The 26,728-nt window shown below is 45.7% G+C and overlaps 1 protein-coding gene across 3 annotated transcripts in view; it reads left to right on the top strand.

Moving 5' to 3' along the window:
* LOC144773252 (ATP-binding cassette sub-family C member 5-like) overlaps positions 1-26,728 on the top strand; it is a 2,136,031-nt gene that overhangs the window by 839,547 nt on the left and 1,269,756 nt on the right. For all 3 annotated transcript variants that reach the window (XM_078658154.1, XM_078658153.1, XM_078658155.1), the window contains exon 9: positions 371-478. In XM_078658154.1, the coding sequence (XP_078514280.1) occupies positions 371-478 (108 nt within the window). The remainder of the gene's footprint in view (positions 1-370; positions 479-26,728) is intronic.

Raw genomic sequence — 26,728 nt, 5'->3', positions numbered from 1 at the left:
AATCTGGGTGATCATAGGATTGCAGACCCTACTCTCCTACAGAAGTAAGAGGTGCTTTGAGCACCACTTCCTATTTTTACCCGTTTCCAAGCAACTCAGTATCACAAAAAACGAGACTTGGAATGTTTAAAAAATATGTATCCACTAGAATTTTTTTTATCAAATGTAAGTAACTGTTTCTTTATGATTGCTGTTAATGAAAAGATGTATCCTTCTTTAACAGTGTATTAAGTTATTTTGAAGTGCATATTGTTCATTATATGTTTTCCACGCCTTTTCCAATAAATTTATAGCAAAGTAACACCATTTGCTAGAAATACAAAGTAACAGTACCTTAACATACCATTTTGTTTTTGATTGTTTTCCTCAGGCTTTTACAGTTGTAACAATTTTTAATTCCATGACATCTGCTCTCAAAATAATACCAATGGCTGTAAAAGCGGCCTCAGAAGCTTCTGTATCTGTCACTCGATTTCAGGTAAAATCCATTTTGCACCATACATTTCTGTATTAAGGTGGTTTAAAATGTCAGGTGTCTGAGCCTTTGATGTGTATGTCTTGGACCTGTGAAAAGTATGTTTTCCATATTGTACTTTGAAGGAAAAATAACAATTTTACTTGTTTCTCAGGAGGGGAATGCAAAAGCTATGAAATTATTTAATTAAATAAATAACACAGATTTTGATCTGTTCTTAACTTGCTATTCTTGTTTCCATTGATACGTTATTCTTCTTCTTGTGCTTGACGTGCTTTTTTTGTCTGTGTATTTTCTGCCAGGCATGTACTTCACTCTCTCACATTAACACAGAGTCCATAATTCACAAAGCCACTTACAGCCATATTACTCATTTTTTTTGTCCAAAAGTGGTCTTCTTTTGGTTGAGCCTACAGCGTGCATGCACTGTCTGCAAGACCTGCTGTCATAAATAATGCCACTCTATTCCCACCTATCTATTCCTACCATTGGTTCAGAAGGTCTTTTTTAGGTTGAGACTACAGCGCGCATGCGCTGTATGCAAGACCTGCTGTCATCAATAATACCACTCTATTCCCGCCTGCTACTTATCATTGGTTCAACTCATGCAGCTCTCTTTTCTGCCTCCTCACAGGTACAGGCAGCGATACGTCACTTCCGTTGTTCAGCAGATAAGCACCTTCTAAGTACAGTGTTGTTACACTTGCTGCGCTTTTCTGTTGTTTTAACAGAACTATTTATTTCTTTGTTTTTTATTGTATCTTTCTGCCCATTGTTTGCAGCAGGTTATTGCACACATCATTGCCAAGGCACCAAAAACAGCAACAAAACAGATGTTCTCTTCAGCTGTGATTTGCAACAAAACAAATGTTCGTTTCACCTGCGATGTTCAACTGGGCATTTTTTAAGGCTATGTATGATAATATTTTATCTCCCGTAGAGGTCGGTTTTTAGCACTATTTGGCCTAGCTCCTAATGATAAAATCCTATAATTTCTCTTACCTTGTGACTGACTCAAAATGTGTGTGGCGCCTTTTAAAACCATGGTTGGTGTTATGATGGGTACTTACTCATCATGAGTACTGCACCTGATGCAAAGCGGCAAATTAAACATTCAAAATGTGTTTTGTGTCAAAAATTGATCCTTGCGGAGCGCTAAAATTACTTTATACCTCTTCTCTTTTAATGTATGCAAAGAAGCCAGGTCTGGTGCTGAACCAATCAAAAAGCACCAGTTTTGGTGCACAGTCATATCTATTAAACTTGCGTGATCTGGTTATGCACCAAATCCAAGTGTCAAGTGAAACCAGCTCCAAGCAAGACGTCAAAGTACATCGCCTGATATGCTTATATGCAACATGCATGCTTTAACCTGAAACACACATTTTACGTGTATGACTACTGTGCTATTATCTACACATTTGAATTTATACTGAAGGGTGCACTTTGCATTTAAAATCATATGGTGGAGAGGTGTGGTGCAGCAGCCAGGGCAGCTGACTTTGGAGCACAGGGTTCACGGTTCGATCTCCGGTGGAAGCTAAGCTCAGCACCATGTGACTCTGGGCAATAGCTCACTTAATTTCCACAATGGCCTGCAGCGCCTTGAGACCCGTAAGGGTGAGTAGTTTGCGCTTTACAAATGCGGATTTACATTAAGATCATTGATTGTGCAGCTGATGGCTATAACTTCAAAGGAAATGTTTTTGATGCCTGATTTCACCCTATAGAGTGTCCATTTGTGGCAAACGATTTTCACTGCTCCACCCCGACTTCTGTTTCCGAAATTGCAAGTTAAGCTATGAGATGGAGTGAGCCGTTTGCCTGTTAAGAAAGGAGGCTAAACAGAGAACAGTTTTTCAGTAATGCCTATGACGTAGCTGCCAAGGTTTCAGATTGCTGTGTGACATTTTCATAATCTCAGCATAATTATGGATGACATTTCAACAACTTTGAGCAACACTTTTTGTGCAAGCAAAATCATGCAATGAAGATGAGGGAAACATAAAAATATCAGAAATTACACCCATTTGAGGAAGAAGAAACTCTAAGAAGATCTCAAAACAGCTGTAAAGCACCTTGAATGGAAGGGTACACACATAGCCTAGGGGTCACAACCCGGCCGCAGACTGTCATTTATTTCAAAAAGACACACTGAGCAGTTTAATCAAAATCAATTAGCTGATTACAGCAGGGCATGCAGCACTGCCTGTTATTTATTTTTGACCTGAGGCTTAAAATAAGTCGTATGGCTACTCTAAGCCATTAACGTTAGGACACAATGAGGCATGAGTGGGGGGGGAGGGTAGGGCAAGCCTCAGGAAGAGAGGCTGACTGAGGTACAGATAGCCTAGGTCACAGCCCGGCAGTAGGCTATCATATCAAAATACACTTTTTGAGACAGTCAGCAGTCCTCTTTTCCATTTACCGTCCCACTGAATGCCTTATCCTTCTTGCAGTTGGCATTTACTCAGGCATGTAATCTAATGTCCTGGTGATGATCCTGCAATTGTATGTATGGTTATCGAAACGTCTTTGACTCCTTGACACCCTAACACAACCATACTTATTATTTTAAATGTGCAATGGTGTCTCTCTTCATTTAAGCTTGCCAAATTGATTAAGTAATTTTCAAGCATTAAGTTTTGCCTGTGCCTTTCTGATTGTCTGTATCTCACTTGATGCAAGATTGTGTTCCCACTTCATTGTTTGTCACAAATTCTATAATTATAAAGGTATTCCTGTCTGGCTGGACAGCGCAATATATATCTAATTGAATGTCTATATTTATTTCTTCTACCCCATTGTCCTTTTGAGGGACCATTGTGTTTGTAGCACACTTATGTAAGTGGAGCACCCTGCACTAATCCAGATTGTCCTTATGATAATTTTAGTGGTCCTAGACAACCATAGGCAACCTTAGAAATCTCTCTAAGTGGTAGCTGTGGAGAGAAGCCTTCAGGCTAAATCTAGAAGGAGTGTGAAGCAGCTTGTTTTACCGGCACATATTATATAGTGTAGTTTAAGTGAAAAAGAACCACACTAAGTTATGTCATCTGGAATTTGTCGAGTGCGTGTCCCGGTGCTGAGAAAAAGACCACCATAACCGCTGACAGACAATCACCCCAACCACAGAACAGGAAAAGCCTAAAGCTGGAAAGCCACATCTTCAGATTCCGCCTAAAGGTCAGGAGGTCGGAGATCTGTCGCAACGGGGGGTGAGGGGGGTTGGAGGCTGTTCCAGAGTCGAGATTCTACTACTTGAAAAGATCTTCCCCCTACCTGTGAGAGCATGACACTCGGAGTCAAGATCAAGCACTGGGTAGACGACCTTAAAGAACGCTGAGGCATATAAAGCTGAAATCTTTCCCTATGATATGGGGCCCCAATCTTATGGAGAGCTTTGAAGACCAGAACTAAGGCTTTGAAGTGAATTCTCTTTCGCACTGGAAGCCAGTGAAGTGCGCATAAGAGATGAAAAGTATGTGTCCTGGGTCTAGTTAAGAAGATGGCCCTGGCTGCCATGTTCTGAATAATCTGCAGACGGACTAGTAGGTACTCTGGAAGTCCACAATACAGAGAATTGACATAATCTAGTCTCAGTATCACTAGGGTCTGGACAACTGTTTTACAATGGGAGACTGGTAATAGAGGGAGGAAGTTTTTCAGCATTTTCAGTGTTCACAATAGAGACCTCAGACGACGGGGGATGGGGGGACATGTCTTGTGGCCCCCAAGAGTGCCAGTCTACATGCGGACGTGGGCCAAAGAAAATAATCTCTTGCATTTTAGTTGGTTACAACTAAACCACGAGAAGACTTCAGAGAGGCAGTTTTTTATTTTGCTCCCATTGAAGTAAAATCCCTTCTCGCACGTGAACAACAGTTGAGTGTCGTCCGCGTATGACACTATTTTAGCGCCATGCTTCTCGGCAAGAAGGGCAAGAGGGGCCATGTACAAATTAAACAACGTGGGACTCAAATAGATCCCTGCGGAACCCCCACATTCAAGGGCGGGATTTCTGTCGAAAAAGGTGGTGCCCAGACTGTTTGAGAGCGGTTGCTGAGAAAGGATGTCAGCCATTTTAATACCGTGCCTCCAAACCTGCCCCCCACAAGTCTTTGCAAAAGTCGCTTGTGGGGGACGGTATCTGTGAGAAGTTAGCCTGGCATATGATGTCCACTAGTTCCAGTCGGCATCTTGCACCAGTCTAATCAACCCTTATTAATGGTGGTTGTAAAGTCAACCTTATAGAAAGCTATCCTAGTGGTAGCATGGACCAGCAGTCAATAGAGAGCATGTGAAGCAAGCTGTTTTACCAATTATAATCCCTTGAATACCAAATGAAAGGATACAACACAAGGTATATATCAAATATATATGTATTTATCAGAGGTACAATCACAATACAAGTTGCTCAATTAGCATACGATAAGTTGCACAATATACAGTAATGCCCTAGGGGACTCACAAACCATATACTAAGAAAGTGGTATAAAAACCACGTCTGGAATGGAAAGTAGGCCTAGGGCCTAGGGAATCGCTGGGGCTACACTAAACAACCAAAGGTTAGGAAGTAGGAGGCCCCGGGAGACGAGTGCAGTGTCTAAACACAGTCGCGAGTTACCATTGACTTATAATGGGAAACGAAGAAGGGCACTTCAGGATGGACTACGACAAAACCCCTTTAGACTAGGACACTTCGAGAGTCAAGACCCACGGGAGCACCAGAGTACTCGTGTTACCTCACCCAGGGAAGTCCGGTGCATAGGTGCCTTTTGGTGTCGGGTTTCGTCGTCGTTTTCTATGGAGATCTGCAAAGCAGTGCTGCAGGTGACCAGAGGAAAAGAGTCCGGGTGGATCCAAGGGTGGATCAAAGATCTGAAGAACCTGAAAGCAGAGGGGACAGAGTCTGGGTCACTAGCCAGTGACCAGGAAGGTACCAGGAAGGAACCAGGCGATGTTGTGATGATGATCTCAGGTGAAAAAGGTGAGTTTGTCTCCTCAGCCACGAGGTCCAGGAGGCATCGACGATGACCAGGCACTGGATTCAAGCTGTCCCACAAAGGATCTAGTTGTCTGCGGTGTCGGTAGCCGGATTGGACATAACAAGCCTTGGCAAACGCAACCCACGCAGGATGTCAAGATTGGCTCTGCTGCAGACCAGCAAGGTCTGTGGCGCTTCTCCTTTGGAGGGAAGCTGGAGCAAGCCTGGAGCAACCAGGAAAGCAAGTTTGGTTCAAAGAAAAGTCTTCAGGGGGCTCACTAGCCAATGGGCAAGGAACCGGGAAGACACATCGAGCTGAAATGCAAGAGCAGGCCCCACGCGGCACTCGTGGAGTGTGGAGGGCTGAGCTTTGTTGCAAATGGTGCTCAGGTCTGGGGCTTCTTGTACCCCAATGCACAACTGCGAAGGTACCTCGGGAGTCGAGCAGTTAGCAAATTGCAGGATGTCGAGGGCGTCCGGTCCCACGTCTATCGTGTCTGCCACGGGTCTCAGCATTGCTGTGAATGTGGGTCTGGAAGTCCAGTTCCTGTGTCACAGATTCTTCAGGATCCGGTGGGAGCCTTGAAAATGCAGACCGGCAAAGTTGCTGATGGTGCCTGTTTGCACAGGGTGGTCACTCCTTGACCACAAGGGAGATATCTTCCGTCTTCCAGTCGAAATGGAATGTCGAAGGTACAGGATATGCCTTGTGAAGATTCGTCCAGGGTAATGTAAAGTCCTGGGGACACAGCTCCTATACTTATACTAAGGTTAGGGGCTGGACTACCCGACTAGGTCTCTCCTATGGGTGGACCTGAGAAGGGGGTGGTTACACCCCTTTCCCTTTGTCCAGTTTCACGCCAGAGTGGGGCTGGAGTGCCCCAGCAACTGGTTTGAACCGAGCTGTGCATGGAGCACCTTGTGTGCCCCAGGCAGTGTCTAGATGCATTCACCGAATGCAGCCCTCCCTGCCCCAATACACAAAACCCCTGTCTGGGGAGGTGCTGGCACCTCCCTGGACAGGAAACCTATTGTCCAGGCCGCCCTTGCTGGAGTTACCAGTAACTACATGTCCTCTCCCTCTAGAAGGGTGGAATGCTACCCCTGCCACCAGGACTGGTGGGAGGGTAGCATTCCAAAGCGTTTGACACCTTACATGACATGTTTTGATAAAGCCAAACCAAAGTTAGCATTAACTGCGAGGATTATAATGCACTTAAGAGTATATGGTAGGGCTATATCATAGAACAGCTATAAGGAGATGGTTCCGAAAGCTGAAGAGGGGCTCAGCTCATGCTATGGCATCCTCTCACATAAAACCAAGCACTCTGCCTCCAGGATTGTCGAGGCCTACCACAGGAGTGACTTATAGGTGCATATGTGTCTAAATATATAGGTAGATACAGGTATACCATATCTAAGTAAGGGGTGCTTACACCACCTTACCCAGGCTGTTTGAACAGACCTGTGGTGTCAGTTTGGAGGGCCAGCCAGGGGTGCCATAATACATGCTGCAGCCCCTGGTAGGCCTTGGATGCACCTATACCCTGGGTACCTATGGTACACTATACCTGCCTCACAAAGGTGACCCAATATCCAATCTGCTATGTTCCTAAAATACATGGCATCAATTTAGAGAGAGAACAGCAAGGCTGTGTTCCTGATTAGCAGGGCCACAGCCAGTCTAAAGTCGAAAAACCAGAAAATCACAGGAAAAAGTGGGGGTGACCATAGGAAGCAGACCCTACTCTCCTACAGTATCGAAGGCCTCGGAGAGGTCTAGCAGCACCAAAATCGCGTTCCCTCCTCTATCTAACATGGCTTTAATCGTCTCAGCAACCTCTAACAAGACAGTTTCAGTGCTGAAATTGGCTCTAAAGTCAGATTGACTGGGGTGTAGGAGAGCGTTGTCCTCTGCAAAGTTCGTGATAACTTTGTTCACGTATTCCTCCAAGACCTTGGAAAAAAGGGCAGGAGAGAGATAGGCCTGTAATTGCTGGTAACCTCAGGATCTGCCGTAGGTTTTTTTTTTAAAAGGAAGGATTTTGGCGTTTTTCCAAACTTGGGGCATAAGGCCCTCCAGCCAAATTGTTCTTTTCAACTATGGACGACAAAACTTTGTCTGGCACGGGTCTGAGGGTGAACCAGACTTGAGGTTTTTCATAAAAGAGAGAGTTTGATTGAGGCTAATATTTGGGAATTTCAAAAGACAGGAATCCATGCTGCAGCGAGGGGGTGGATCACTAACTTCCTCCACCTCTAAGGGTTAGTCCGCGAAGGAGTCCTGAATACTTAAAATATTTCCATGGAAGAAGCTGGCCATACACTTGGTCCAATCGCTAGTGGAGACGAAAGGGCGGCTGATAGATGAGGGAGATGAGAAACCTTTTACAATATTAAAAAGTTCACTACTTTTGTTTGCTGCCTGTTCAATTTTAGTGGCAAGGAAAGATTTTTTCTCTTCTCAAACTTTCTTATAGTGTTCTTTTTGTGCTTGATTATAGATGGCTTTGTCTGAGGGACTATAGTAAGTAATAGTTTATTGTCCGGTAAAACCTTTACAATTTCTCTTTAAAACAAGTGGCAAAACATGACAGCAGCAAAGTTCATAATTTAAAACTTCTCAATAATATCATTTCATAAAACATCCGTGCATTGTTTTTAGAACTTTAATGCAAGTGACCGCGATTGTGTTCATTACAGTTCATCGCCGATTTTTGATCCTGAGCTTTTTCTGACGGGAAATAAGATTCTAAAAATGTTTTAATAAAACACATGCACAGTTCGTTTAGAGGTGTAATTGTACGATAGGCCAGTTGCTTTCTGACTGCAGTAGAAGTAGGTTGCAGTTAACGGTCATGCTGGGGCCAGAAGTGGGGCAATCTGAGTGTATCTTGTTTGCTTAGAAAGCAGAAACTGAAGAGTGGTGCAATGGTGGATGATTCTAGTGGTTTATTGGCCGAGTTTCTCCCCTGCTGCTTCCATAAATTGTACAAAGCAACACGCCAGCTGGACATTCCCTCCTCCTCGGCATGCCATTACTGCTTGCCTACAAGCTCTTATTCCCTTGCTTATGAAGTGTGGCTTCAGTAATTGGCGCAGTTCTGTTTGTAACTTTCTGCAGATGCACAAAAGGTGTAATATGCTTTTGTCAGCTTCCTTGCATGAACGGCATGTTGTCTGGCCAGCAATCTTTTTCAAGGGGGAAGGTGCTGCACTGATGGTAAAATGCCCATTCAGAGATGGAGATATTTTTCTTTTTTCCTCTGGTTGAAGCCTGAACCTAGGTAGGATTGCGGGGAGGGCTTGACGTAGCTTTGCACAGCGAACCATCCATGGGTTCTTTTTGTGAGGGCCGCCTTGTCTTCTAGTAATAATAGTTTTTTCACTGTCTTATTTACAATTTGTTTGAAACCATGGTAGGACCCTGATGCTGCTTAAAGTTCCTCCAGACCCAAACGGTTTTTTGATGCGGTCAAGTAGCTCATGGCTGCACAGTCCCTCTTTTGTTGTATTTCGGTCCATAGGTAAGAATTCAGTTTTCCTGCTTCCGCGCGTTTGATTCTGTACCAACTCTTGTCGTAGGCTCCTTTTCAAGCGAATTCTTGGCTTTGCAGGCCGAATTCCAACCTTATTAGTGCCAGTGAAACATACTTTGGTAGACTGAAAATCATTCTGGCCGCTCTTGAGGCAGTACTCTCTAATGTGGCTGCATCTCTTCCCCTCGTGGAACTCGCTTCTATAAGTGATTGCCGGAGTGAGCTTTGCTCGCCAGACTTGTAATAGTGGACTAAGAGTTGGACCGGTGATTGTATGCTTAATGGATTTCATTGCTGCGGCGATAGAGTTGCCTCTTCCTTTGATGATGTCTTTTTGTGCATAAAATGTGCCTTTGTTGTCTATAATCACTCCTAAGTATTTGCATTGGTCTACCTCTGCGATTGTTGAGTTGGCCAGGTGCCAGCGGAACTTGGAGGTATCCTTTCTTGGATGGATCCTCATTACCTTTGATTTATCGTAGTTGATTGATAGACCGTTGTTTGCTGAATAACTGCAGGTTGTATCTAGTAGATGTTGAAGGCCAATGGGAGATTGACTCAGCAGCACTAGGTCGTCTGCGTACAGGAGATTGGAAAGTGGTAGCCCTTCTATTTTTGGCGCTTGCGAGTTACATGTGTCTAGTTCCGACGATAAATCCGACATGTTCAAGTTAAAATGTATCGGCGCCAGTATGCACACCTGTTTGAGCCCCATGGTCGTTGGAATTTTCCAGAACACAAACCTGCCGGCTCCTAATTTGACTTGAACCCACGTTTTTGTGTGGAGGTGTATTAGCTGGTTTAGGAGAGCAGATGGTATTTCTGTTCCCATTAGCCTGTGCCAGTGTATGCTCCTGTTAATTTTGTCAAATGCTGCCAAGTAATCGATTAGGCATATGAATAGAGGTTGTTTTGCTAATTTCATCCTATCTATCAATAGGGACAGGATTAGTATGTTTGAGGTTGTACCCATGCCCTTGCGAAAGCCTGCTTGATTGATGGGGATGATTGATTTATCCTCTGTCCAGGCGGTGAGATCTTCCAAAATGAGTCCTGCGTAATATTTTGCTTCAATATCAATTAAAGCCACCAGCCTGTAACTGTTTGCTAAGTTATTGTCCCCTTTCTTACATATTGGGGATATGATTGAGCCCCTCCACGAGTCCGGGATGATGTTCCCTCCTGCAATTTGTGCAAACAACGGTGACAGTTTGGAAGCCCAATATTCCGGATCTTTGTTAAATAAGCTTGGAGGAATCCCATTGGGACCCGGAGCTCCCTCCTGTTTGCCTTTGGTTATCCTGGCCTTTACCTGATCAATTGTAAACGAAGAACAATTGTTTCCTGGTATAACTTTGAGATTGATAGGGGCTCCCTCTGGAGTTCGGCGTGTGTTCTGATACTGATCAGAATTAAAGTGTTAAAGCAAATGAGAGGCCCAAGCTTCTTCTGTTAGGTGTGAGTTGATTCTTAGGGTGTTCGGGTTAGCTAGACTGTTTATTGTGCGGCAAAATCTCGCGCTGTTGTTTGATTTTGTGTCATGTAAAATGTCTAGCCCTCAGAATTTCATCCGAATCCCTTTTTGCCTGCCAGATCATTTTTTTCTTTTCCGCTTTGAGTTTCCCTAACTCCCTTTGTACTCTCAAGTTGTGCCCTGTACACTTGATGTCCCCCAGTACTTTGTTTATTGCTTTTTTGAGTAATTGGAGGTGTGGAATTTTAGTGGTAAGAGAGTGTTTGTCTTGATAGTCTGAGGTCCTGTTTGTCATTGAGGCTGAGGGAGCTCGAGCTGCATGCTTTGTTCCAAGTGTTTTGGTAAATTCTTCCCAATGCGTTATCTCATTTCTGACTGCCTCCTCCCTTTGTTCCCATGGTAACTTCGCTGAGGCCAGGAGATTGTCCATTTGGTTAGTTGTACATTTGATTCTTCTAAAATTGCCCATATAAATAGACTTGGGGTCCCCAGCAGATTGGTCTGGTGGTGATCCAGTTATTCTTGTGGAAATTTCTTGCAGGAGATGGTCACTTTGATCTTGGATCCCTACCCGGAAGCCTGCGATACAAATAAAAAGAGATAGGGATACAAAAGTGTAATCTATTAGCGTGTTTGACGTTGAGCTGTGGAATGTTGCCGCCGGGGGCTGATCTCCTGGAAAACTCGCATTTAGGGCCACAAAGCCTAGATGTTCCAGGTCTTTTACGAAGTTCTTGGCGAGTGCTGATTTGCCTCTTAGTACTCAGCTCCTGGCAGAGTATTTTCCAGGCTGAGTGTTGTTCCTTGAGTAGGTCATCCCTCGACTGTGGCCCCATTAGGTGCATGTTGAAGTCTACTGTCATCAGTAGTTTTGAAGTTGATTCTTCCGAGAGGAGCCTAGTGATTTCTGCCTCCACCATTTTGGCACCTTTAGTTTTGTCGCAGGGATTTATATAGGTGTTTATGAGTAGTATTTGTTGTGTGGTGTTTCTATCCTGTATGCTCACTCTTAGTGCTTTAATTGCATTGGTGGAAGATGTGAAAGTATCGACGTCTTCAGTCGCAAACACTGTTTTTATTGATGAGTAGATTCTTAGACCTCCCTTTAGATGTCTATATTTTGAGCCTCTCACTGCTGGACTTTGGTGGGTTCAAAAGCCAAGTAGATGGAAGAGTTCCTCTAACCAAGTTTCTTAGAGTAGAATAAGATCAAAGCCTCGAAAATAATCCAGGAGGTCTTTGTCCGATGTTTTGTTGCCCAAGCCGTTTATGTTCCATGAGCAAACTCGTAGATGGTGATTGCTTGGTGGTGTTTTTTTTTGTCTTGCATCAAGTGGTCTCGTATTGTCCTTGCTAGTCTTCCAGCCTGATTGCTCGAAGTTGATCAATCCTGCCTGGTGTCCGTGCGTCCATGCTACATGCTCCTTTAAGTACTGAATGTGGTTGCAGACCTGCTGATGAGGAGGCTGCATTTTCTTCATCACTTTTGTTTTGAGCCAGTGGTTCCGGGCCTTTGATAGAGTTGTATTTTTATTCCCCATACTTTTAGTTGGGGTTCCTCATACAGAATTCTCTTCGCTATTTCTTCTGAGGACCAGGTGGTCTTTGTTATTTCTCTGTCAGAGATTTATTTCATGTTTTTGAATGCGATTCTTTCAAGATTGTATGTTCTTATGTCCTCCAAGCTTCCGATTGCTTGAATTAGATGTAGGATATTCCCTCTGTTGAGGATGTCCCCGCAACCCCTGGATTTATATTCAGGAATTAATAGAATTGAGCTGTTTTTAAGTTGAGGTTGAATGGCAGTTGGAAATGTTGCTGGTTTCGACAGTTCCTCTTTGAGTGGAAGGTTCAAGAGATCCTCTAGTCTGGTCCGATCCGGTTATGGATGGCTCTGTTGGGTCATCCTCCTAATAACTCTAGTGATGAAGTAATCCAAGAGCTTGTTTTTCTTTCTTCTTCTGTTTTCCCAGAGGTAGCTGCCTCTACAAATCTTTTTTCCTTGAAGGATGCGGGTGCTCTGGGGCTTGTGTTTTTTTTTCTTCCGTCTGTTGCTTTTAAATGGCCTTGATGGTTCTTCCTCTGTCGTATCCTGCTTTGTTTCTGAGGCCCTTAATGCTGTAGTTGTCGAATGGTACCATTAATTTGCTAATGTCATGTCCTTTCGACCCAGGTCGAGTACTACCTGATTGGAAGTAATCTGCTATGTGCTTTTTCTTCTTTCTACCCTTCCTCTTTTGCTTACGGCTGTGTACTAGGCCTTCTTTCCCCCCGACGAGGGGCTTTCCTGAAGCTTCTGATTCGAGATTTGTTTGTATTGGGTCTGCCATGTAAAAGTCGTGGCTTTGTTCTGGGTCCCCTATGTTTGTTTGGCTGTTGGAGCAGTCGACCTCTTCATTTCTTTTCTTGGCTGTCTCTTCGGAGGTACTGCATGATTTGGCGATTGGGTCCTGACCTGATCTTATCTCCTTGCAAGGGTCATTTGGGGGACCTTTTGCCGCACCGATTTTTGCTGTAGGGTCCTGTCCCTATTGAGGGCCATTTTGTTGGGGTCTTTTGCGGTGGCGCGCTATTTCTGTTTGGTATTTTTCTAATTTCTGCCAGGATATCCCCCATTGCCTCTAAGAGGGTGGACAGTTTATCAACAATGGAAAAGCAGGTGCAGTGCATTGGAATTATCTGCGTACTTGCCTGGGCCCTTTTCATCAAGTTGTTCATGTCGGCTAATCTGCTGTCGATGTTTGAGATGTGGATGGCCACTGAATTAAGGATCGATAGTTGGACGTCCATCTTGTCCGAATTATATTGCATTGACTTTACTGAAAGCTGCATGATGTCTAGCAAAGATTCCCAGTGCTTGTTTGAGTACAATTAGTTGAGTCCTTTGCTATTCATTTGTTGGAGAGTGGTGGCGTGTTCCTGCCCGGCTGTAGGGCAATGGAAAAACTCTTGCTGATTTTGGTTATTAGTTGTTTGGGGTGTATTACCATCTGTTATGTTTTTTCTGGCCTCTGTGGTTCTGGGTTCCCTGTCCCTAAATTGTTAATCAAAATTGCTAGTTGGATAGTTGGATTGTGAATTAGGTCGTGGGTTGCTGTCAGTACTGCAGCAGTTGGTGGCGATTGAGTTGTCCCCTGTCGATGTTCCTTTGCCAATTCTCCCTGAGCTTGATGCCCCGCTGGGGTTGGCCTTAGTGTGCCATGCTTCCCTACCTATCTCTGGATTTGGGTACTTGAGCCCTAAGGGTTTTTGCAATTGTGGCACTGGAGAGTAGGTGTTCATGTCCGTCTCAATATTCATGGCTTTGATATGTGATGGCATGGATCCACAGGCCGTTCTTCCTGGGTGCTCTTTAGGTGCCTCACTGTGGGAAGAGGGTGGTGAAGATGTATTTGGGGGAGCTATTGGTGCTATTTCAGTATTTTGTTGAATAATTTCAGCAATGAAATTTGTTCTCCCTGAGGAGATTTGGATAATTGTTTCGAGGGGTATGCCTGTGCCGGGCTTAGTTTTAGCAGAAAGTGATCTTGTCCTTGTTGCCTGGTTTGCCTCAAGAGACTTTTCCATTATTTGTACTTGGCCAGATCCTATACGTTTCCTCTTTGTGGGGGTGATAGTTGTTTGTGTAAACACTAGCTCCCCTACTGCCTTTTCCTATATGGGGTACATTGTGACTGTAAAGTTTCCCCTTTTATCTTCTATGCCTTTGCTGCCTTGTTCAGGAGTAGTTGCCGTAGGACCGTGATGGTCCGTTTTCTCTGGGTACAGGGGAGAGGGGAGGCTTTCATTACTCATGTAGAGGGTGGCCCCCGCGTCTCTCAGAAATGCGAATTTTGTGTGGATTTTTGGCTGATAGCTTTTTGTTGTTGTGGGTTTTATGAATTTTGTGTTCAGTTCGGTACCTGCAATGTCTATCAGGATCTGGTTGGGGTTTTCCTCCACCAATAAGTTCTTGTTGCTGGGTGTGTCAGTTGTTCTTTTGCTCTTTTTTTACGTTTGTTCAGTGTGGATATGACAGTTCGCTCCCTGCCTGATCTCATCCCGTCCAAAACCCTTTTGCACGTGTTAGTCACGTAATTTTTATGATTTCTTATCCCGTTACCTTGGTTCCTTAAAGCTCTTTTTAATATTGCAGGTTTTTAGAAGTAGAATCCTCCAAATCTGGTGTTTTTTGCGTTTTGCTCAGTTTGATCAGTTTTTTGGAATTTGTCCTGGCCTTTCCTGACCATTTTGGTGTTTGCGTTTCGTCCCTTTTTAGTTTGTTTGTCTTTTGGTTTCGCAGTTGGTTATTGGTTATTGTTGTTGTAGTTATTTTTGTCTGTTGTTTGTTTTGTTAGTTTTGGTTTCTTAGTTGTTTGTTGGTTGTTGGTTGTTGTTTGTTATTTGCTTGTTTAGTTGTTTGATGTGACTTTCTTTTTCTTTTATGTTATTGTTGTTAATGAACAATTTCTAATCAGTTACTAATCTGTTTATGTTTATATTGGTTAGTTGCCTTTCCCTTACTTTCCTTGGGTCCTTTGGGTCCTTTATATTTCCTTGGTTTCTCCTTGTTGCTAGATAATTCCTTAACTGATGATTTGCTGGTCCTTGCTAGTAGAGGCTAGTGACGCCTGAAGGGTGCTGATAAATGGAAGGGTTTTGTAGTCAGCTTGGCAAACTCTGGCCAGTTTCTTAGCAGTTTCTCGGAAATGTGGCTAAATGACAGTATGTTTTACTATGAGGCTGCTTCTGTGCCGGAGTTCTCCCAATTCTGTTTTGGGGCTCTGGGGCACTGGGGCTACAGACCAGCCTGTTTTCCCTTGCGCGACTTTACCGCTGTGCACCCCTCCCACCCCCAACTCCCCTGACCGGCTTCCGAGTCTCCGAAGCTCCGGAGCTCTGGGGTTCAGGGGCAGTCTCAGGCACGGGCGCAGGCACGGAGGTTTAGGGCTCTGAGCACGGAAGCAAAAGCATAGGAGCCCAGACGCGCCCAGAAGCGCTCTCTGCACTGAGGCTCAGGGGCAGGTTTAGCAAAACACACAATATGATGGACGAATGTTGGACATTGGCAAAATATTCACCCCCAGACACAGATCTGGGTTTAATCCATCGTTATTTTGCTCACCACGCCACCCCAGTTCAGACATGGCCATATGCAAATCAGTCTTGATCCTGTGCCTCATGGGAACATGGCTTGGCAGTTCGGGCTGGACTGTTTACCCTATGTGGGAACGGTATGCCCAGACGTGGGTCCCGTGCTCACTACACCACTGGAGTAAAGCTATCCTGGCTGAAGACGGCTGATAGCCAGAAACCGGTCCTAGGATGCTTGATTCAGGTCCAGGGAAGACATGGCTTGGCAGTTCGGGCTGGACTGTTCCCATGAGGCACAGGATCAAGACTGATTTGCATATGGCCATGTCCGAACTGGGGAAGCGTGGTGAGCAAAATAACGATGGATCAAACCCAGATCTGTGACTGGGGGTGAATGTTTTGCCAATGTGCAACATTCCGTCCATCACCTTGTGTGTTTTGCAGGGGCAGGTTCAGTCACAGAGCACAGAGGCACGGCGGCGCGGGGCAGGCTGCAGGGGTGGGCAGGTCAGGAGGCAGGGATATGAAGGCTGGGGCTGAAGGCTAGACCAGAGGTGAGACCGAGGTGAGATCGGGGGAAGGATTCTCGCTGCGGAGGCAAACTTAGAACACTTACTCCTCTACCGTCTGCCGTTTGCCGTTTGCCGTTTTACCGACCTCTACCCTCACTTTTCCCCTGTCACTGTCGTTGCGGACTGCATACCGCTACCCGAAGCTGCTTTTCTGTTGCCTTGCCTTTGCCTGTGCTTGCTTGCTCGTCAGGGCCCACTCGCCGCCGCTGCCTACTTTGCCCGGAGGAAGAGCGGGGAAGAGCAATGAGAGAGCACCTACATGTCTCCCTCGCTTCTGTGTCTCGCTCTCGACTCTCGCTTTCGGCTGCGGCAATCTCTGTTAGTCCTCTGTCAGTTTCCTGTCTACTGGTGACTATAGTGCCTTCGCCATACTCTTTCCAGATGTTTACACAAGCTTTTGCTTTTTTGTAAAGTGTGCGTGAACCAGGGAGCTGAGACTCTGGTAATTTTAGCTACTTTCATATTAGAGGGGGCAAGTTCCTTCGCCTGCTGGTTTAGCCAATCCTCTAGGGAAAGTACATGCCGCTCAGGCTGGCCACTGAGGTGGATAGAGGATTGGCTCAGAGCACTCTGTATCGCCTCTGGTGAGATCAAGTGAAAAGGTCTGAAACTACTGTGTGAGAGAGATTTTCCCATAGGGCATGATTTGTCAAGTTCCTTACCTTATATTAAAATGTATTAGGTAATGGTCAGACCAGGTTAGTGCAAGGGGAACCTCAATTTCACTCCTCATAGAGGAAAAGACCTGGTCTAAGGTGTGCCCTTTATCGTGTGTGGGTAAATTAAGATACAGGGTTAGGTTAAACATGTCTAAAGATTAATACAATTTTATAGTTTCTGGATCTAGAGCATTATCCATATGGATATTGAAATCGCCCAGAACCAGGCATTCACTATGATTGACAGCAATAAATGCAGACACTTACCGATAGAATTTAGCAATTTCCCAGCCGGGCCAGGAGGGCGGTAAATCAAGGCCCCCGTGATGGACTGATGTGCCGAGACGGTCAGAAAGAATCCCAAGCTCTCCGCACCTTCGAGATCTGGCAACGGTAGAGAAATACAGATAAGGGAGCTCCTAAAAATTAAGGCTAATCTACCCCCCCGCCCGTAGTACGATCTACTATGTATTTATTATAAACACTCACTAACACATTGCAATATCTCCTCCCCGGAGATAAAACCACAATACACACTATACTTCAGTAATAGAACACGTAAGTAGCACAAATACACAGTGGTCTCTAGGGGCAGACCAAACCATATACTAAGAAAGTGAAATGCGACCCACGACCTAAGTCGAGACTAGACCCAGAAGATTTAGATGAGCCAGGGACCTAAGGAACCACCTGAGGTAAGTACCCAGGAACCCCATGAAGGCCGTGTACAAAGTGCAAACACGACCGCATGCTCAGTACAAGTCAATGGGGAAGTCGCTGTTGCAGTTTTCAAGAAGAAAGACCCTTCCCAGAGGAGCCCTGAAGAAACCCCATGGAAGATGCAAGGTTGAATAGGTCTGACGTGATGTCGGAAACCACAGCAGACATCAATGGAGGACTTCAGTAAAGATGCGCTGGCGAAGAAGGTAAAAGAGTCCAGTGGAATCCAAGGGTGTATTCAGGATGAGAGGTACCTGGAAGCAGAGGGGACAGATTCTATGCCACTCGGGAGTGACCAGGAGGCATGAAAGATGGATGACCACCGATGTCGGAAGATGCTGGAGATTTAACGGTGACCTCTGCGCTGTAGTTGTGTGACCAGGCGATGCTGTAGAAGACCAGGAGTCATTCACGAGCTGTCCCACGTTGGCTATCAACAGCAAGGGGGTCGGTGTCCGACAGGAGCACCAACAAGCCTAGACAGCAACAACAAACTTGGTAAATGAAAAAGGTGCAGTGTTGGGACCAGCAAGGTCCAATGGACTCACAGAGTGCAGGTAAGTCCGAGTAAGCCCCAAGCACACAGGGGAGCCTATTAAAGCAAATGAAGACCCTCAAATAGACACACAGGTCAAAGGCAAAGGAGTCGCAGGAGGACCAATAAGGCAGGCCCGCGGTGCAGAGGTTGCCGTAAGGATGAAAATCTTGGTAGCAAGAGATGCTGGAGTTTCTTGCAGCTTGAAGATCCCTGGAGAAGAGAGTCAACAAGCCTTGGGAATGGCAAGTTGATGCTGTGCACAGGGGTACTACTCCAGCGGTCCCGACAAGGGATACTGGCTTCAAACGTGCTGTGAAGACAGTGCTGGTCTAGAAGGAGTTCAGAAGCACCACCTGTGTAACTGAACCTTTCAGAGTCCATGGGAGCTCAAAACAGCAGACTGGTCAGCTTTGTTGCGTTGCCTGCAAATGCAGGGGAGTGACTCCTTCAATCCAATGGAGGTTCCCTTGTGTGTCTTGGATGTCCACAGGCCTGGAGAAGAACCTGTATGGAGCACAGGCACAGATGACACAGAAGACTGGCAGGACAATGTGGCCAGGAGCAGCAACTTTCTCCCTGGTGCAGTCTCGGGTCCCCAAGGGAAGTCCAACTAAGTCCAAAGTGCCCAGGCAGTTAAAGATGAAGTGGTTTTGGATCTGAATCCTATCCCACAACGAATCTAACGAACCACCCACAGGTATGCCCTTAAGTACCCTAAAGAAAGGGTTGGGATAATTCAGGGGTTCCTCCCAGAGGAGGGGCTGGACAGTGGGGAGGATAATCCCATGTACTCTGTCCAATTTCGCGCCAGATCGGAAGCCAACAGTTCCAAGAGCTGGTTCCAACTGGAGTATGCCAGTAGGGTACCAAACGTGTCCTTAAAAGCAGTCTACTGGTGCTGGCAAGCGCCTCCACCCTGGTCCAATACACTAAATCCTGTTGGGGAGGTAGTCACACCTCCCCGTTACAAGAAACCTATTGTCCTAGCTTCCCCTGCTTGAGCTTGGCTCAGAAGCAGGGGGGCAGAATTGTGTCTGTGGTCGGCAGCAGCCGGGTTGCTGTCAGACTCTGGAAGACTGGTACCTGGAGCATGGAGGGATTCCCAGGGGAGCCCCACAATGCACAGAATCATACCTCCAACACCGTTTACAGTGTTAGGGTATGATTCCAACATGTTTGATACCAAACATACCAGGGTTCATTACAGCCAGTTTAGAGTTAGCTATTGTGTAATGACGCATGGCCATTCTATGGATCGTAATTGCTGATGCACTTACAACGCTTGGAGAATGGACTCTGGCATTTGTAGGGATCCCCAATCATGTAGGTTCACCCTTACACTTGTAACCAAGCACCCTGCCTTCAAGATTGAAAGGCCTGCCTTAGGGGTGACCTATAGGTTTTAAGTGTAGTGACCTCTGATATAAGAAAACGTATATCTGTTTTAAGTGGTGCTAGAACCAACGTACACAGGCTGCAATGGCAGGCCTATAGTCACAATTTGAGGGGTCTCCCATGGGTGGCATAATACATGCTTCAGCCCATGGGAGATCCCTGGTGTACGTATGCCCTGGGTACTTTTAGTACCATATACTAGGGACTTACAAGGGTACACCAGTAGCCAATATGGGAGGGGTACCTAAGTGCTCACCAAGGTCTGATTTAGGGAGGAAGCACAGAGGCTGGGTTCCTGATTAGCAGGATTACAGTCAGACTAGTCAGAAAAACAGAATGACACCAGCAAAAAGTAGGGGTAACCATGAAAGCAGATCCTGACCAGCTGGCCAACTGACAGATATGGATTGGGCAAGAACTTGCATGCCGGTGCAAGAGATTACCAGAAATGTAATATTCAAATTGACACACTTTAACTATCTCTACTGCATATACCTGATGCGCACTATGTTAGAGAAAATATACATGTTAGAACTGGCTATTTCTGGTAGGCTAAGGCAGACGCCAAAGCCAGGCAGAAACCACCATTCTAGTCAGGGCAAGGGAGTCAAACGCCAAGATAACCCCTACTCACCCCCTTGGTAGCTTGGCACGAGCAGTAAGGCTAAACTCGGAGGCAATGTGTAAAGCATTTGCGCCAGCGCACAACAGCAACAACATCCTAGGCACACCACAAAAGGAACTCCACACAAGGTTATATAAAAATAACTTCTGTATTGTCAAAACCACATCAGATAGAAATCACACATGTACATTGTGCCAACTGGCACGGGCAATATTCACAAGGGATTATTTACAAGACAGGGCCACATGGGCCACTGTCATAATCAGCACTTTTTAGAAATAGAAATACTGTCAGAAATTAGAATAAAAGGATATAAAATCACTGTAGCACAAAATAACAGTTATAAATCGCATCCAGTAACTACTGGGAACAGGTAAGTACCACCTACGCAACCCTAAACACCTTAGGAGAATGTCACGCAGGGAACCAGGACCTCACTAGGACCACCTGTATTAGAAAGAACAACCACCTAAGAATAAAATACATTTAGGGGTATAAACAAGAACACATTACCCATGATGCATGAAACACATTCAGAGGAGTAGTAAAGAAAAACACATGATGCCTAAAAACATTCAGAGGTGTAAGACAAGGGAAACACATGATGCATAATCCTACACATTCAGCGGTGTTCAGAACAAAGCACATGATGCAATAAAACACATTCAGAGGTGCAGCGCAAGAAGACACATGATGCCTAAAACATTCAGAGGTGCAGCGCAGGGAAAAGGAAGACACATGATGCCTAGAAACATTCAGAGGTGCCAGAACAATACAATAGTGCAAAAATCACATGATGCCTAAAAACAGTCAGAGGTGCAGGAATAATCACACAATTGCGCAAAACCTACATAAGTCACCACCTGTGGCAGTCCCTAGGCCAACTGGCCTTGTTGGGGCTAGGACGCCCTGTGTCTCAATGTCAGGGGCCTAAACGGTGCAGGTGCCCACTACTTGCTGGGCTCCTGTGGACAATCCTAAGCGCCTAAACGGTGCAGCTGCCCACTAATTGCTGGGCAGCTGGGAAACAAACTGCGACAAGGTCCTCACTGACCCTTAGGCGCAAACTGCGCCACTGCTGGAGCCACACAGGCTCTGAAAATAAAGATGTCCCAAACGTTGGAGCCACACAGGCTCTTAAACAAAATATGCCCTGGAGCCTTTCAGGCTCCTTAAAACAAGTATGGCCCCCTTAGAGCTTCGTGGCTCTAATAACATACATATGCCGCCTCACGACGATGGAGCCCCTCACACGGGGACTCAACAACTACTGGCCACCGTGGGAGCCACGGGGCTCTGAGAAATGCCACGGAACCCCTCAGGGCTCGGAAACCAACAACAATGCCCCAGGGGCCCTCGTGGGCCAAACAAGAATGCGGTGGGGCGGCCCACTGCCATCCGGGGCCGCCCTGACTCAAGTGCCTCAAACCGGCACCGCACAGAGCTTCCCCCTGGCCCGACAACACTCACCGGGCTGCTCCATGTGCTCTTGCCGGTCTTCGGTGCGGCGGGGGCGGACTCAGCGGCATCTGAGGAGCTCCTGCTCCTCACGGACTCTCCTTGCTTTGCCCGGTCCCCCGTCTCGGGACCGGGACTCAGTGTGGAGCCAGCAAGGCTCCCGGCGGCAGTCTCTCTTCTCTCTGCGGCGGGGGCAGGCACCGGCAATGTGCCTCGGGCCCCCTCCGCCTCTCATCCTCAGCTGCTACCGGGCTTCCTCAACAGGCCAGCATCTCCGGTCTCCCTCTCCTCACGGGAGACCGGCCGGACACCGCATGTCTTCCCCCAGGCAGGGGGAAGCGGAAACAACGTCCTCCCGGCCCCGCCCACACCCAGGCGGCGGGCCGGACATCCTCTTCCGGTGTTTCCTCCGGGCTGCGGCGGTGACCAAACGGAGGCAATAACGAGGGGTGGGCACCCTCGAAGTTAAAAATAAACATAGAAGCGAGGTGGGCACGCGCTAAATAATTAAATAAATGGGCAAAGTCGCAGGGTAGGCACCTGCCAAACCTCACGCAAAATGCGTGAGGGCGACACGCTCGCAATGGGTTCAAATAGAGCGCTCTCTCAGCGCTATAAGTAATATACAGCGCTCCCAGGCGCTATAAATACCAATCAAGCGCTCCCAAGCGCTTAGGCTTCAACAAGCCTGGGTAAAGGCAAGAAAAAAGGTCTCTGCAGGAAAATGCAGCTTCTCCATGCTGCCAAAGGTCCCAGAGATTTCAAGGGGCACAGCAATGTCCCCCCCATCAGCCCAGGCAAGGCAGAGGGGTTCCCCAGAAGTCCTCCAGGCATCCAGGAAAGTCCATCATATGTCCAGGGGCTGGGCAGGGCCCAGGGATTCCCCTGGGCCCAAGCAGCAGCACGCCCCTGGCAGATTCAAGTCCAAAAACAAGAACATTTTGGAAGGGGACACAGCCCCTTCTTATACACACAAAAGTCTTTGGAGTCTTTGTGCAGGCAGTGTGAGAACCAGCTAGAACTGGTTATAGGGAAGTCCTTTCAGTATCAGGGACAGAGGTGACAGTCGCCCAGCAGGGAGGTGGAGCCAGCATTGTGGCAGGCAGGCACAGCCTCATTCACACCCAGGTGCTATCTCCTTCCACTTCCTTGGCAGCAGATGCTGCCTTTCATCCATGGGCTGACTCAGACAACCTCCTGGGGGCTCTGCAGCCCCTGTCACCCTCAAACCAGACAGTCAATCCACAAGCAGGCCCAGGCACTCTGGGCCAGGCTCACCAGCCAATCACACGCCAGGCACAAATTACACAAATATGCCAACTTCTCAAAGTGGCACTTCTAGACTAGACACAACCATGCCGCATACACCTTTACGCAGCATTCAATCTCACGAGTTCGCACATATCAAACTCGACCCTGCACTCCCCACTCATCAGGAACTACCCTGGGCATACATATTCCCCATTCATTCCTATGGGAGGGCAGGTCACTCACCACACATACACAGAGAGCTCACGCACTTTACACTGTACCACAGTGAAAAAGTGCGCAAAGGCCTAAAACCATCAACACCAGGTTCCAGAAACAGGCTAGGAAAAAGCAAAAAGTTTCGGGGTGAACCTGCCAAAAGGGCCAGGTCCAACAATACCCCAATAGGAATTCAGACTGTCCTAGATGTGACTGGCAAGACACAAGATTCTTGCATATTGCATGATTGTGTAGGATATTCTGGGAGGTTCATTGACAAAATATTGTTGTTAAAAATATAGAAGTAAAAAGTAAAAAATATCGGAGCAAATATAGAATGCAATGGCACTTATGGCAGTCTTCCTAGACGCCACAAAAGCCTGGGACTACCTTTTTATTATTCTTCAATGCATGGGGCAGCAAAGGTGTTGATTAATGGTCATACCTCCCCTTTCTTCCCTCTCACCCGGGGTACCAGGCAGGGCTGTCCACTGTCCCCCTTCCTCTTCGCCCTTACCATAGAACCCTTGGCTGCTAAAATCAGGCAGCACCATCAAGAAAAGGCCCTCCGTTGTTTCTTCCATCTGATCCTCATCTCTCTTTATGTGACAATATTACCTTGTATGTTAAGGAGCCTCTGCAGAACCTCAACCCGCTCCTCCAAGAGTTCGATAGATTCGGTGGTCTCTCTGGCATCCACATCCATTGGGCCAAATCTCAGCTTTTCCCATTTACCACTTCAGTGACGCCATTCCCCACTGATTTTCCCATTCTTTGGTGCTCTGCTGAAGTGAAATATTTGGGGATACACGTCACCATTTATTGCGAAGAATTGATGAGGCTTAATTATGGGCGTACACTGGAACACATCACTAGCAGTATTACAAGTTGGAACGCTCTCCCACTCACTGTGGCGGGACGCATCTCCCACATTAAAATGGTCGTCCTCCCCAAGTTCTTATACTTGTTTTTAAATATTCCTTATTACCCGGGCAGGCACTTCTTCTCTATGCTTCGCTCGGAGTTAATCAGACTGGTTTGGGGGGGGTAAACAGCCCCGCTTACAGTGGGGCACACTAATACGGCCCTACTCTCAAGGGGGATTCAATGTCCCCAACTTTGAATTGTATTATCTCTGTGCTCAAGCACATTATGCCCATTATTGGTTTCATCCTCCCAGATATACACCTCATGTAGCAACTGAACACTGGCTTGCCGCCCCTATTCCGCTCGACGTGGTCATACTGACTGCTCTCACACTGCGCACACGATGTCCAACCTCTGTAGAATGCACGATTAAGGCTTGGCACCACATCGCATGCCACTTACAAGATTCCATGCTCCACTCCCTGCTACTCCCGCTTACATATCATCCGAAGAAGCCTCTCCGACATTAAGGTGCCTTTAAAAAGACTAAAACTAAACACAACATTCATCGTTGGGGGGATCTCTACTTGAATGGCATGTTTCGCACTTTACAATAGTTATTTTGTGATACACCGCCTTCCCCCATGGATATTTCCCTGTATGTCCGCCTGCGACAGGGTCTTAGAGAGTATACTACCTCATACCCACGAGAGCCCTTGGCATTCGCCCCACTACATCACATACTGCAAACTGACAGTGCTGCTCACCTTGTATCTACACTTTACCAAAGCTTGGAAACTGACATCGCTTACGTCCCCTGCGCTTCCCGAGATAAGTGGGCCGCTGACCTCGGCTATGAAATTACTGAACAACAGTGGGTGTTTTGTTTTAGGCAAACCAAACAGGTCTCCTCTAGCAGTCGGCTGTGCATCACTCACTACAAGTTCTTGCATCACATTTACTATACTTATACCCCTGTTAAACTTCACCAATACGGTCTGCGTGACACAAACCAATGTGATAGGTGCAAGGCGGAGGCTGCTGACTTTCTGCACCTTGCTTATGAGTGTAACTCAGTCCTTACCTACCGGCTGCAGGTGTTCACCGGCCTGGAACTGATGACGTCCTTGAAAATTCCGTTATCCCCCCTTTGCGCACTTCTCGGATATACAGAAGAGATACCAGTGACATACCGCAAATTTGTTTCATTTAGTATACTACTAGCCAGACGACCTGTGGCCTGCAGATGGGCCACTGCCGTGGCCCCAAATTCAAAGAATGGATTGGTGACTTGGCTACTTTGGCAAGACCAAGAATACACTTATGCCGAACTTCTACCACTCTAATCACGTCCCCGGGATATTTGGGAACCATTTAAACTATATCTCCTGGAGCACTCCATAGAGACCGGAAATGGGTTATGACCCCCCCCTCAGTACTGAAAGTCGGCCCTGATTAAGACTGGTCGATGAGTATTGTCTCTCAATTCGGTTGTATCAGCAACTGTCTTTCAGCTCTACTGATCTGCTTTATCTGCTGTGTGCTAGCTTAGGGGACACTTTACTTGTTATGAGATGTCTTAACACTCCCGATGCTGTGTCATAGTAATATTATGGTCAAATTCCGCTGCTGTGCATGTAACTATCTATGTACTGTCATTATTATGCTGGTTTTTCTTTTTCTTTCATTTTTTAAAATATTTTTTACCTTTTTACTGTCTGCTGGGTTCCATGTAAAAATTAATAAACAAATTAAGAAAGCAATATATATATATAGAATGCAAAAATATTGACTCCCTATACTTAAACAGGTAAGTACAAAAATATTGAGAAAACAAATATCGATGTAAAAAATAGTTATACAAAATATGAAATTATATATATATATATATATATATATATATATATATATATATATATATATAATAAAATAGTAAATATGAAATATGTTAAATAATATTAAATAATATAAAAAATAAAGTAGATTTAATATAAATTAAAAATATATATAAATAAATGTAATTAAAAAAGTTATACACACATACTTAATAATTTATATATATTTACTTAAAAACAATTAATACACTATTTTAATTTATTTTATAATTTTAGAATAATTTAAAAATCTACAAAAATATATATTTTTTGTGTGTGTACCAATAACATAAAATCTGAAAAATAAACATTCTATGTTAAAATAAAACATTAAACTACTTAAAAATCTTCAAACTTAAATTTCTCACTCCATTGAGTGCAACAGTAGGGAAAGTGTTGGATAGTGGAGGGGTAAAAATTGCTATTCCCACTCCAGTGAGTGCAACAGTAGGGAAAGTGTTGGATAGGGGAGGGGTAACAATTACTATTCCGACTCTAGTGAGTGCAACAGTAGGGTAAGTGTTGGATAGCGTAGGGGTAAAAATTACTATTCCCACTCCAAGGAGTACAACAGTAGGGAAAGCATTGGATAGCGGGAGGGTAAAAATTACTATTCCCACTCCAAAGAGTGCAACAGTAGGGAAAGGGTTGGATAGCGTAGGGGTAAAAATTGCTATTCCCACTCCAGGGAGGGCAACAGTAGGGAAAGAGTTGGATAGCGGAGGGGTAAAAATTACTATTCCAACTCCAGTGAGTGAAACAGTAGAAAAAGTGTTGGATAGCGGAAGGGTACCATTTACTATTCCCCCTCCAGTGAGTGTAACAGTAGGGAAAGTGTTGGATAGCGGAGAGGTAAAAATTACTTTTCCCACACCAGTGAGTGCACCAGTAGGGAAAATGTTGGTTGGCGGAAGGCTAAAAATACTATTCCAACTCCAGTGAATGCAACAGTAGAGAAAGTGTTGCATAGTTGCGGCATAAATTTTACTATTCACACTCTAATAA

Source organism: Lissotriton helveticus, chromosome 8, assembly GCF_964261635.1.
Source record: "Lissotriton helveticus chromosome 8, aLisHel1.1, whole genome shotgun sequence".
Taxonomy (NCBI): domain Eukaryota; kingdom Metazoa; phylum Chordata; class Amphibia; order Caudata; family Salamandridae; genus Lissotriton; species Lissotriton helveticus.
The sequence above is the reverse complement of the archived record's forward strand: the minus strand, read 5'-3'. Positions and strand labels throughout refer to the sequence as shown.